Raw genomic sequence first — 12,409 nt, forward strand, 5'->3', positions numbered from 1 at the left:
ACAATATTTTAGCATATTGAAAGTCATCTGAATCCAAGCCCAAGGCCAACATATAAATCTTTTCCAAGGATCAATAACAGGCAACATAGGTAGTGCAATGTATACAATGCTGGGTGTGAAGTAAAAAAAGACTCCTTGGAGAGTTGAGATCTGGACTCAGACATTACCTATGTGATGCTGAACAAGTTACTTAATCTCATAATCTTGCTTTGCCTCAGTTTTCTCATCTGTGAAATGAGCTGTAGAAGGAAATGACAAATCACTCGAAGACTTTGCCAAGAAAACTCTGAAGTGATCACAAAGAATTACACTGAATTGAAAAGTCTCAATAACAACAACAAAAACAAGGTTCCATAACAGGCAAGATTTCTCAAGCAGGGATTAGGAAGATGAAAATGGATGTTAGGGTCAAATTCAATTTAAAAAAAGGAGCACATGTCCCTTTTCACTATTTTGGTCTACCTTAATGTAATATTATCAATAATCAATCAACAAACATTTATTCAGCACTTATTATGTGTCAGGGACCGTCCTAAACATGGGAGATACAAATTAAAAATTAAATGGACCCTGCCTGCAATGAGCTTACATTTTACTCAGGGGAAACAACATGATCACACATACTTAAATGCAAAACACTTACAGGAACACAAAATGGAAGGGAGGCAGGAAGGCACTATAAACTGGAAAGGAAAGGAAGCAACCACTGTACTCAATAGTGGGCAGCATGAAAGAAAAATAAAGTCCAGAGTGAAGCATCATTGCATCTGAGGCTGGCTACGTATAGCAGCTTCCACCACTCAGGACAGTCCAGCCCTTGGGTGGGAGCTCCAAAATGAAAGAGCTTCTTTTATCCAGGGCATGTTAGATTTTGATGGAATAACCTTTAAGTAAGTGTCTGCCATGTGCCAGAGTTGTTACAAAGGAAAAACTGACAAGAGGTAGTGATGGAAGCTGAGAGAAAAGGAATTGAGGATGACCCCAAAGGTGTGAGCCTGGGTGACTGGGAGGAGTGACTGGCATAACCCTGCACACTAATAGGGAAGATACAAAGAGGGGAGACTTTGGGGGAAATATAACAAGTCCCATTTTAGACATGATTAATTTAAGATACTTGTGGGACATACAGTTTGAGACATCAAATAGCTGAAAATGCAAGTCTGAAGGTCAGTAGAGAGACTAGGGCTGAATAGATAGATGTGAGAATCGTCAGCTGAGAAATAATAATTGAATCCATGGAAGCTAATGAAATCTTTAAGTGAAATAGTATAGAGGGAGAAGAGAAGATGACCCAGGACACAGCCCTATACCACATGATTAATAGGCATGACCTGGTGAAGATTCCACAAAGGAGACTGAGAAGAAGCAGTCAGACATGTAGGATAATGGGGAGATGGCAGTATCATGAAAAACCGAAGAGAAGAAAATATCAAGGAGAGGCTGATCAATAGCGTCAGTGGCTACAGAGAGGTCAGAAAGGCTGAGGATGGAGAGAACATCATTAGATTTGGCAGTCAAGAAAGTGGTAATTATTATACTAACTTTGGAGAGAGAAGTTTCACTTGAATGATGGTGTTGGGAGTTAGACTCTAGAGTATTAAGAAGAGAATGAAAGGAAAGGAAGAAGCAACTATTGTAGACAGCCTTCTTAAGGACTTTAGCTACAAAAGTGAGAAGAGGCACGGGATGATAGCCAGTGTACATGGACAGATCAGAGGAAGTTTCTTGAGGATGGAGGAGACAAGGGCATGTTTGTAGTAGAGAAGTAGCCAATGAGAGATAGAGCCAAGGAGACAATAAGAATAAAGATGAATGAGAGTATGAGAATCATGGAGGGGACAAACTGTTGGAGAAGGCAGGATGGAAGTCGATTTCTCATGCTTGGAGACGGTTTTGCCTTGTCAAAGAGAAGGGTGACCACTTCACTTGAGACTAGGGGAAGGAGATAGTAGTAGATAGTGAAAAGGAAAGAAAAATGAGAAAAAAGGGAGCTCTCAGAGAACGACTTCAATTTTTTTCAGTGAAATGTGAAGCAAGTTTTTAAGATTAGAGAGTGAGGGAGAGGAAGCCATGGGAGGTTTAAGCAGAGATGAAAAGGTTTGGAGGAGCCTCCAATGAATGGGATAGTGAGGAAATTGTGAATAATAAAAGGATGATAGGACTAGACTAGGCCAGGCCAGACCAATGGGGCAAGGTTATTCAGTGGAAAGAAACCTAGATTTGTATCCACTGACACCTTCCCTCTGAGATTATCTTCCATTTGTACTGCATGTATCTTGTATGCAATTTTTTGTTTCTTTTTGAATATTGTTCTCACCCCTTAAACAGAATGTGAGTTCCTTGTGGGCACAGACTGCTCTAAATCTCCGTGATTTTCCAGGAGGTATTCTTTTCACCCACCGAAAATATTACCTATCTTCACTGCTGAGAAGCTGACTCAAAATCAAGGAATTGAGCTCGAGAATTTGGCTTACAGGAGAGTTTTATTCTCTCTCCCCATTCACAATGGAGGGAATTTAGTTTAGAAGACAAGTTGAGTAGAAAAAAGAAGGGAGGGAGAGAGAGTGAAAGAGCAAAAGTTAAACATTACCTTAGAATAAAAATGAGGGATTTCATTCCAGCCCTGTCTTCCATGTTCTTTGTGCCATGAATATTGTTCATGCAATTTGTATAACCCTGACATCTGTCTCCTCTCTTAACCATCCTATGTCCTAATGGATGCTAAGCAGAGGGAGGAAGGGAGCCTCTAATTTATTTGTTATAGAGGACATCTAGTTAAGGAAACTCCTTTTACCAATGCATGCTGGTTCCTTCTCTGCAATTTATAATATTTGCCCATTGTCATCTCCTTCAGATTAACTGTGATATGACTTATTGATGACTTATTCCTTTGGCCAGTCACTAAATGTTTGTTACATTTTCTTAACAGCTTGCAAGTGAGGGAGCCACTCTGAAGGACGGGAAGTGGATGAATGGCACAGTTATTGTTGACAGTACAGTAGGCAATGACACTCTATTTCTTGTCACATGGACAGCACAACAACCCCAAACGTCTGTCTCAGATCCCAGCGGGAAAACATATAATAATTTTCTAGTGGATACAAACTCCAAAATGGCGTACCTCCAAATACCACACACTGCCAAGGTAAGATTTTCTATGTTTTCCTAAAATTTCCAGAAAATGGAGGCAAGACTTTAATATCAGCATTACAACTTGGTAATTATTCTTCAGTGACAACAGTTCTCTTTTTAACTAAAAAAGCTTATTCTCTTAGAAATGTGAAGAATTGACCACCAAAAGCAAAAGTTTAAAAAATTTTACTGTAGCAACAAAGGAACTGTTAGAAAGTGTATCAGGAGGGCAAAAATTGGGTTTGAACACAAGGAGGGCAGACCAGGAAGTTAGAGAATCTTTTCTGACTGGTGGGAACATACTTATGACATCCAACTTCCCCATTCAGAACTTTAGACCCCATATTTTCTGACATCCAAAATCTTCACCTTACTTCTGAGGAGAAAAGTCTTTCAGGTTACATTGTTCATACCAAAGATTTTAATAGTAATTAGTGTTAAGTAGACCCTGCACTCACAGGGAACAATGATTTGAAATGACTGTCACAGGTGATAGAGAAGCAAAGTCACACAAACTCTCTAGCAGAAGGCTTTCCTGAACTTCACTTGTATAAATGAGATAAGATGTTAAGACAGATAATGGGTGACAGAGAAGGCAGGTAGGGCAGGTCTTAACACTGTTTTGCTTTAATGAATTTCTGTTGGATTTTTCAGGATGGAATTTGGACATACAATCTTAAGTCAAGTGCACAAACCCTGACTCTGACAGTAACATCTCGTGCTGCAAATTCTAATGTACCTCCCATTACAGTGGATTCTAAAATGAATAAAGATAAAAACACCTTCCCTAATCCAATGATTGTTTACGCACAAGTTCACCAAGGATCCCTGCCTGTTATAGGAGCCACTGTAACAGCCCTCATAGAATCAGCTGATGGGACAACAGAGACTCTGGAACTTCTGGATAATGGTGCAGGTAACATCCTCCATAATAACCTCAAGGTTCTTTCTCTTTTAAGAAAGAACTTATTTTGTCCTTTTTTAATATTTTTCCAATTACATGTAAAAACAATTTTTAACATTTAATTTTTATAAAATTTTGAGTTGCAAATTTTCTCCCTCCTTTTTTCCCTCCAACCTCTCCAAGAAAGGCATTTGATATGCATTCTATGTGTTCAGTCATGTAAAACCTATTTTTATATTAGTTATGTAGTGAAAGAATAGTTTGTAAAAAATTATCATTTGCAAAAGGAAAAAAAAAACATGAAAAAAATGAAGAACAGGGAAAGAGTATGCTTTGATCAACATTCAGACTCCATCAGTTCCTGTCTGGATATGGATAGCATTTTAAACTCATGAGTCTTTTGGAATTGTCTTAGATCACTATATTGCTGAGAAGAGCTAAGTCAATCATAGTTGATCATCATGCTATGTTGTTGTACTATCTACAATATGCTCCTGTTTCTGCTTACTTTACTTTGTATCAGTTTGTGCAAGTCTTTTCAGGTTTCTCTGAAATCTGACTGCACATCATTTTTTTAGTAGCACAGCAGTACTCCATTACATTCATACATCAGAACTTGTTCAGACATTCCCCAACTGACAGCATGCCCTCAATTTCGAATTCTCTGCCACTACCAAATGAGGTGCTACAAATATTTTTGTACATACAGGTCCTTTTGCCCTTTTTATGATCTCTCTGGGATACAGACCTACTAACAGTATTTGCTGGACCCAAGGGCATGCAATGTGCCCTTTAGTCATAGTTCAAAATTCCTCTTCAGAATGCTTGGATCTGTTCACTACTCTATCAGCAGTACATTAGTGTCTCAATTTTCCCACATCCTCTTCAACATTTATCATTATCATTTTCCTTTTCTATCATATTAGTCAATCTCATAGGTATGAGGTGATACCTCTCTAATCAATACTGATTTACAGCATTTTTATATGACTATAGACAACTTTAATTTCTTCATATGAAAACTGCCTATTCATATTGTTGGACATTTTTCAACTAGGGAATGACTTGTATTTTTATAAATTGGACTCATTTCTCTATGTATTTGAGAAATGAGGCTTTTATCAGAGATACTTGCTGTAAAATTTTTTCCCCGATTTTCTGCTTTCCTTATAATCTTGACTGCATTAGTTTTGTTTGTGCAAAAATGTTTTAAATTTTATTTAAAATTATCTATTATAATTCTCTTAATCTGTTCTATCGCTTGTTTAGTAATAAATTCTTCCCTTATCCAAAGATCTGAAAGGTAAAATTTTCCATGCTCCCCTAATCTCCTTATGGTATCATCCTTTATGTTTAAATCACGTACACACTTTGACCTTATCAAGAGTATATAGTGTAAGATATTGTTCTATCCTCTATACCTTGTTTCTCCCAATTGGCTTTCCAGTTTTTCCAGTTTGTCAAAAGTTGAGTTCTTGTCCCAGAAGCTGGGGTCTCTCGGTTATTCACCACTAAATTCCTATTGTCATTTGCCACTGTATCTTGTGTACTTAATCTACTCCACTGATCCACCACTCTATTTCTTAGCTAGCACCAGTCTATTTTGATGATTTCTGTTTGGTAATGTGGTTTGGGATCTGAAACAGTAAGGTCACCTTCCTTCACACTTTTTTTTCATTGCATTCCTTTATACTGACCTTTTGTACTTCCAGATGAATTCTTTTATTATTTTTTTTAATTTTATACAATCATTTTAAGTAATTTCATTGGTATGGCACTGAATAAGTAAAGTAAAGCAGAAATGACATTATTATATTGGCTTGTCCTACCCATGAACAATTAGTATTTTTGTAATTGTTTAAATCAGACTTTATTGGTGTGAAAAGTGTTTTGCAATTGTGTTCATAAAGTTTCCAGGTTTGTCTTGGCAGGTAACCTCCCCTTATTTTAAATGGAATTACTCCATCTTTTTCTGAGGAACTTGGTTGATAATATATAGAAATGCTGATGATTTACGTGAGTTCATTTAATATCCTGCAACGTTGCTGATGTTGCTAATTACTTCAAGAACTTTTTTAGCTAATTCTGTAAGATTCTCTCAGTGTACTATCAAACCACCTGCAAAGAGTGATCATTTTTTCTTCGTTTACTATTCTAATTTCTTTCATTTCTTTTTCTTTTCTTATTGCTTTAGTTAGCATTTCTAGTACAATACTGAACAACAGTGGTGATAATAGGTATGCATGCCTCATCCCTTATCTTACTGGGAAGGCTACTAGCTTATCCTGATTACAGATAATTACTAACTGATGATTTTAGATCAATATGACTTACCACATTAAGGAAAGCTCCATTGATTCCTGTATTTTCCAGTGTTTTTAACAGGAAAGAGTGTTGTATTTTGTCAAAATCATTTCCTATATCTATTGAGATAATCATGATTTTTGTTATTTTTCTTATTGATGTAGTCAATTATGTTAATAGTTTTCCTAATAATGAACCAGCCCTGCATTCCTGGTATAAATCCCATCCAGTCATAGTATATGATCTTTGGCATATATTGTCATCTCTTTGCTAAGTATTTTCTTTAAAATATCTGCATCAGTGTTCATTAGCATTCCTAACAGAAAATCACTAATACCTTTTCTTGCTAAAAGGGAAGAGTCAGGCTCATAACTTTTATATTTGAGAAACCTTAACAAAATAAAAGGAAAATTACCATGATATAGTGGAAACAATCACTGGTCACTCACTTTGGAAACATATAAGCTGTTTCCTCTTGGGCAGTCACAACCTCACTGGATCTAAGTTTCTACAAAGTGAGGGGTTGGATTCAGGGACATCAAAGATCCTCTCCAACTCACGATCCCTGAAAAACATGTTTCATTATTCCCTTTGAAAGAAATTTTGGGTCTATGCAAAAGTTTTCTTCCCTACCCCCTTTCATGAATAAGGAATCTCTTCCTTCCTCACCTCTGATTCTTGGAATCCCTAGTTCACTTTACAACAAAAATCAGATCCATCTCCTATACAAGATTTCTCCTGATTTCCCCTAAAAGCTATTTCCCTCTCTAATCTCCTCCCCTCCAAACTACTTGGCATTTACCTTGTGCTTACTTGGTTATTGACCTTTCTCCTACTGATCTTTATTTGAATTGTGTCTTCCAAGATAGATGTAATCTCCTTGAAGAAAGGATCTGTTTCCTTCATGTTAATGTGTCTCTAGCTTACTGAATTTAACTGAATGTCCAGGAAGACTGTTTACCTGGGAACATAAGTGGTCCCCTAGTTAGCAAAGAAACTTACAGTCTTAGAGAAAGTGCATAACATATGGACAAACAAGCAATCAAGGCTCTCCCTTAGATCACAAGGGAATCCAGGAACTTGGCTTAGGTGAACGCCTATAACATAGCAGAGAGGGGTCCACAGAAGACTACAATCAGATATCAAACTAATTTTTGAGTTATTTGGCAAAAAGCCAATTCAAAGTCGTTAGACTAGGGAAATACTTTAGAGGAGTGGCTCCTAAATTTTTCCATGATCCCTGGGAGGAAGGATAACTTCACACTGACCAAACTTTAGCACCACTCTGTCTCTGTCCTCAATTCATCCCCTCCAGGAAATGAGCTATGTAGATAGCCTTCAACAATGATGTCTCCTCTACTCCTTGAAATGTGCACTATGTGCACATACCCTCTTAGCATTATGTGTGATATCCATTTAATAAAAATGTATGGATTTGAGAGGAACTTATTAAATTGATACTAAGGTAAGGTACAATGTGGGGAACTAGGGATACATTAATTAAATAATAAGCAATCCCTGCCCTTAAGGAACTTAACAATCAAACAGGCTGAAGACAATATGTGCACAGAGAGATAAACAGAAAGTATACACAAGGTAAATTCAAAGTACTTTGGGTGTGGAAGATGATAGGGAAGGAACTAACAAATAGGGGGAATGTGGAAAGCCCCTGTATAGGAGATGGAAACTGAGCTATGCTTAGAAGGAAGCTATGGATTCTAAGAGCCCAAGGAGAGAAAGGAGCACATTCGAAAAATGGGAGGCCACTGAGTCACTTAAGCAAAGGCAGAGAAGTGAGAGACTGAAGGATATGTACAGGACAAATTAGTCTGCCAGTCTGACTGGAATGGAGATCACATAAAAGGGAGTTAACAGAAAATGATACTACAAAGGCAGCTAAGAGCTAAATTATGGAGGGATTTAAAAACTGACAAGATTCCTATAGAGGTTATGGGGGCAGTTGAAGATTTTTGCATAGTAAGCTCACATGTTCAGATATGTTTTAGGATTATTACAGAGGGTTGAGACTGAAGGCAGGAAGACCTCTTAGGAGACTACTATAATCATCCAAATACCTGAATTAGAGTAGAGCTGTATGAGTAGAGAAACAGAGATTGATGCAAGAGATGATATAGAGGTGGAACTGACAAGACTTGGCAAATGGATGGATATGGAGGTTGAGAGAAAAGGAAGAGACATGGGTTCAATCCTGCCTCATACACTAACTAGTTCCTTGACTGTGGAAAAGTCATTTAACTGATCTAAATTTCAGTATCTTCATTTCTATAATGGTACAATAATATTTTTCATTGGAGGTATGCTGCTAAATGTTTAGGAAAAGGCTTTCTGGGGGGAAAAGTACACACGACACACTTCTAAGTTTAATCACCATCACTTTCTTAAATGTAGTCAATCAACTAAACAACAAATCAAGCTGTAGGTATTTCCAAGGTTTAAATGCTTACATTTAAAATGGAACAATCAGCAATCTCTTGTACAAGTTGACTCTAGCACACCACCGTGTTTTTACTTACCTTACAGTGTTGTTGGGTTATTCCAATGATATCATGTTCATAATAAGTTTTGAAAACTCTCAAGAATTTTGTAAATGTGTGTTTGTATGTAGAAATGGGACAGAGGTATATACACACATCCACATGGGCACACACACACACAGAAGTGTCTATTATTTTCAAATGGCCAAGTGTATTTTTGAGAATTTCTATCCTCATTAATTATGACACTGCTTATTAACTCTTTTATTTTACACAAAGGAGCTGATGCTTACAAGAATGATGGCGTCTATTCAAGGTACTTCACAGCCTACAAAACAAATGGTCGATATAGCTTAAAAGTGAGAGCTCTGGGAGGAGAAAATACTCAAAGGTCAAGACCCCTAGTGAATGGAGCCTTATATGTACCAGGCTGGGTAGAGAATGGTAAGGCACCTCCCATAACAAAAATAAGGTGTTGTCTTTAAACAAAGGCAAGAGGGAATCTCATTGAGTTCTGACACATCTCAGATCTCAAACTAAAGACTTTTCATCCATTACAGAGTTTGTTGAAGGAGCTGGGGCTCTTTAGCCCAGAGGACAGAAGACTTGTCTGTCAAGTAGTAGAAGGGATCTCCCAAGGAAGGGAGATTAGAATTGTTTTGCCTGGCCCCAGAGGGCAGAGCCAAGCTGCAAAGAGAAAGACCTAGTCTTGATGGAAGAAAAACAACCCTGCTTTCCCATAGTGAGCTGCTCCTGCAGAGAGTTCCCTTCACTAGATGGGCTCCTATCACTGAGAGGCTTCAAGTCCAGTCTGGATGACTTCTCAGCATTGTTGTAGAGGGGGCTCTTTTCACATGATATGGACTAGATGGTCATTTGGGATAACAGGAACTCTGAGGTTCTTCAGTTCTACAATGGAGAGGCTACCTACCAGTGCATCTTACTGTAACTCCAGTATGTCTCTTCTACGCACAAAATTCAACAGACCAGTGTGACACAAGGAAATCCCAATGTATATGCAACTATTGGAAGAACCAGGTTTTTAAGCCTTAAATATTCCGTATTGCCCACAGACACAAATACTTAGGTAGAATTAGAAAGGTTAAGGCTAAGTATTGCAGCATCTAAGAACTGCAAGGGATCTCCATGGCTTCTGGACCAACCCATTCCTGGAGCAGGAATCCCTTCTATAATATTCTGTCACCATCCTCTGTTTGAAGCTCTATGGGGATGGAGTCATCCAGTGAAAAAGTCTATTCTACCTTAGAATATTTCTAATTGCTTCATTGCACCTTTGGTGTTGTAGCTTACACTGACCCACATTGATGAAAATAACGCCAGTTCCAGCCATTCCATTCTCACCTACCTAAAGAAGAGGAACAGGGTATTATTAGGTCAAGCTGGCACAAAAATGACAAGGGAAGATCTGCCCTGGATAACGGTTTGGCCAACCAAGGGTTTCTGAGCAAGACAAAGTGGACGGTATGGCTATTAATAACATAAGTCCTCATACTGAACTGGCCCTGAGGATATCAGTAATCATGTTTATTCCTGAGTCCATGTCAACCAAATAATACAAGCAACTGACTTTAATGAACTTTCCTGTTCCCCTGGGTATAAGTATCCTGAATCAGCACTCTGTTTGTCCCAAGTAATGGCTTTGCTGAGAAGAAAAATGACAGACTATATAGAATGCTAAGAGGAGGGTGAGATAATAATGATAAAAATAACAGCTAACCTTTATATGGCACTTGCTATGTGCCAGGTACTTTACAATTCTTTCACTTCATTCTCAAAGAAACCCTAGGAAAGAGGTGCTATTATTATTCCCATCCTATAATCAAAGAAACTGACGCAGATAGAGGTTGTGACTTGTCCAGGGTCAAATAGCTGTTAAGTGTCTGAGGCCACTTTTAAGTTCAGCTGAGCCTAACTCCAGCCACACCTCTCTGGGCATTATGCCTCCCCCTAGTGCCTAGGCTAGGGATAATAAACAACAGAAATCCACAACATTCCTGAGGAATTGACTATGAAGGACAAAACGATTGGTGTTTTTCTTTCCCTCTCTGCAGGTGAAATCAAAATGAATCCACCAAAACCAGAAATTAGTGAAGATGAAATTCAAGGAAACATTCAAAGTTTCAGCAGAACAACTTCAGGAGGTTCATTTATACTATCAAATATTCCAGCTAACTCTATACCTGATGTGTTCCCACCAAGTCAGATTACTGACCTGGAGGCTAATGTTGAAGATGATCACATTTCTCTGACCTGGACAGCCCCTGGGGATGACTACGACGTGGGACAAGGTAAGAATGCCATTCGATTTTGTTTCAGAGCTAAAGGCTATGACAGGCAATGCAGAAAAGGAAAAAAAAAATGAGGAACTGGCTTTAAAAGGACAAAATTAATAGATTTTAAAACCAGTTCTCTGACTAAATCAACACCTGATTTGAGAAAAAGTCATTCAAAACTCTAAAACAGCAAAGTTCTAAGTTAACTGAGCCCTGAAAAATGAAAGTTAGACTTGATAAGCTGACAAGGAAATAATTCAGAGATATAACTCTTATCTTATTCCCATGTTTATGGGAAGGGTCTGGAAGTGGGATACAGAAAATCATGATTCCAGAATTACAGTCTCCACTAGGCCTTTCTTTAGCCATGACTTTGAAGACTGAGTAATAAGGGCATCTGGAGTAGCTCTATTTGACATCCAACATCCATACAGGTAGGGATCCAAATCCATTCAGTCTGGTTAGTTTCTTACAAAACATTAAACACTATCCAGAGGCACATGGAGGTATCTTGTTCAGTTTTCCCCTAGGGATTACTTTTGGTATCTGTTTGACAAAATTCCTAGAGAATGCCCCTATGCCCCGAGCAGGGCCCATGGTCCTCATCCTGAGCCAACAATCTCTTCTCTTTTTAGCGCAACAGTATATTATAAAAATGAGTAAAGAGATCCTCAAACTAAGAGAAGATTTCGACACTGCTCTCCAAGTGAATGCTACTGACCTCATCCCAAAAGATGCCAATTACAAGGAAGTCTTCGTGTTCAAACCAGAAAATTTTACAATAGAAAATGGCACCACCATCTTCCTCGCTATTAAGGCAGTTGATAAAGCCAACTTAACATCACCTTTATCAAACATAGCTCAGGTATCTCGGTTCATTCCTTCTCCAGAAGAACTTTCCAGTTCTCCTGGGACTAGCGTTTCCACAATAGTGTTGTCTGTGGTTGGCTCAGTTGCAGCTGTTGCTATTATTACAAGTGTCACACTGTGAGTTCTGAAGAAGAAACAAAGGTAACAAGACTGAAGATGGAAAGATAACAAGATCACGACAAAATAAAAAAATTCTCTGAATTTTGTGGACTGATTGTATATTCGGACACAAACATTCTTAAAGCAAATTATACATTTAATATTAACGAAACAAATGGACTAACTACAAATATTTGGGAAATATATGTAAGATAAAAATATAAAACTGTGAACGTCCTTTTCATTCATTAATGTAGGATTCCTTTCACCTAGAAACTTCTTGGGTAGGGGCTCTTGACCAGCAAGACCCT

At 38.0% G+C, this 12,409-nt stretch overlaps 1 protein-coding gene across 1 annotated transcript in view; it reads left to right on the forward strand.

Annotated features, from left to right (window-relative positions):
- The window catches only part of LOC140529916 (calcium-activated chloride channel regulator 1-like), a 48,445-nt gene extending 36,121 nt beyond the window's left edge, over positions 1-12,324 (forward strand). Inside the window, exons 10-14 of the mRNA XM_072648957.1 lie at positions 2,930-3,145; positions 3,787-4,048; positions 9,115-9,279; positions 10,908-11,144; positions 11,765-12,324. Coding sequence (XP_072505058.1) covers positions 2,930-3,145; positions 3,787-4,048; positions 9,115-9,279; positions 10,908-11,144; positions 11,765-12,120 — 1,236 coding nt within the window. The 3' untranslated portion in view covers positions 12,121-12,324. The remainder of the gene's footprint in view (positions 1-2,929; positions 3,146-3,786; positions 4,049-9,114; positions 9,280-10,907; positions 11,145-11,764) is intronic.
- Positions 12,325-12,409: the final 85 nt, after the last annotated feature.

This window comes from Notamacropus eugenii, chromosome 2, assembly GCF_028372415.1.
Source record: "Notamacropus eugenii isolate mMacEug1 chromosome 2, mMacEug1.pri_v2, whole genome shotgun sequence".
NCBI lineage: Eukaryota > Metazoa > Chordata > Mammalia > Diprotodontia > Macropodidae > Notamacropus > Notamacropus eugenii.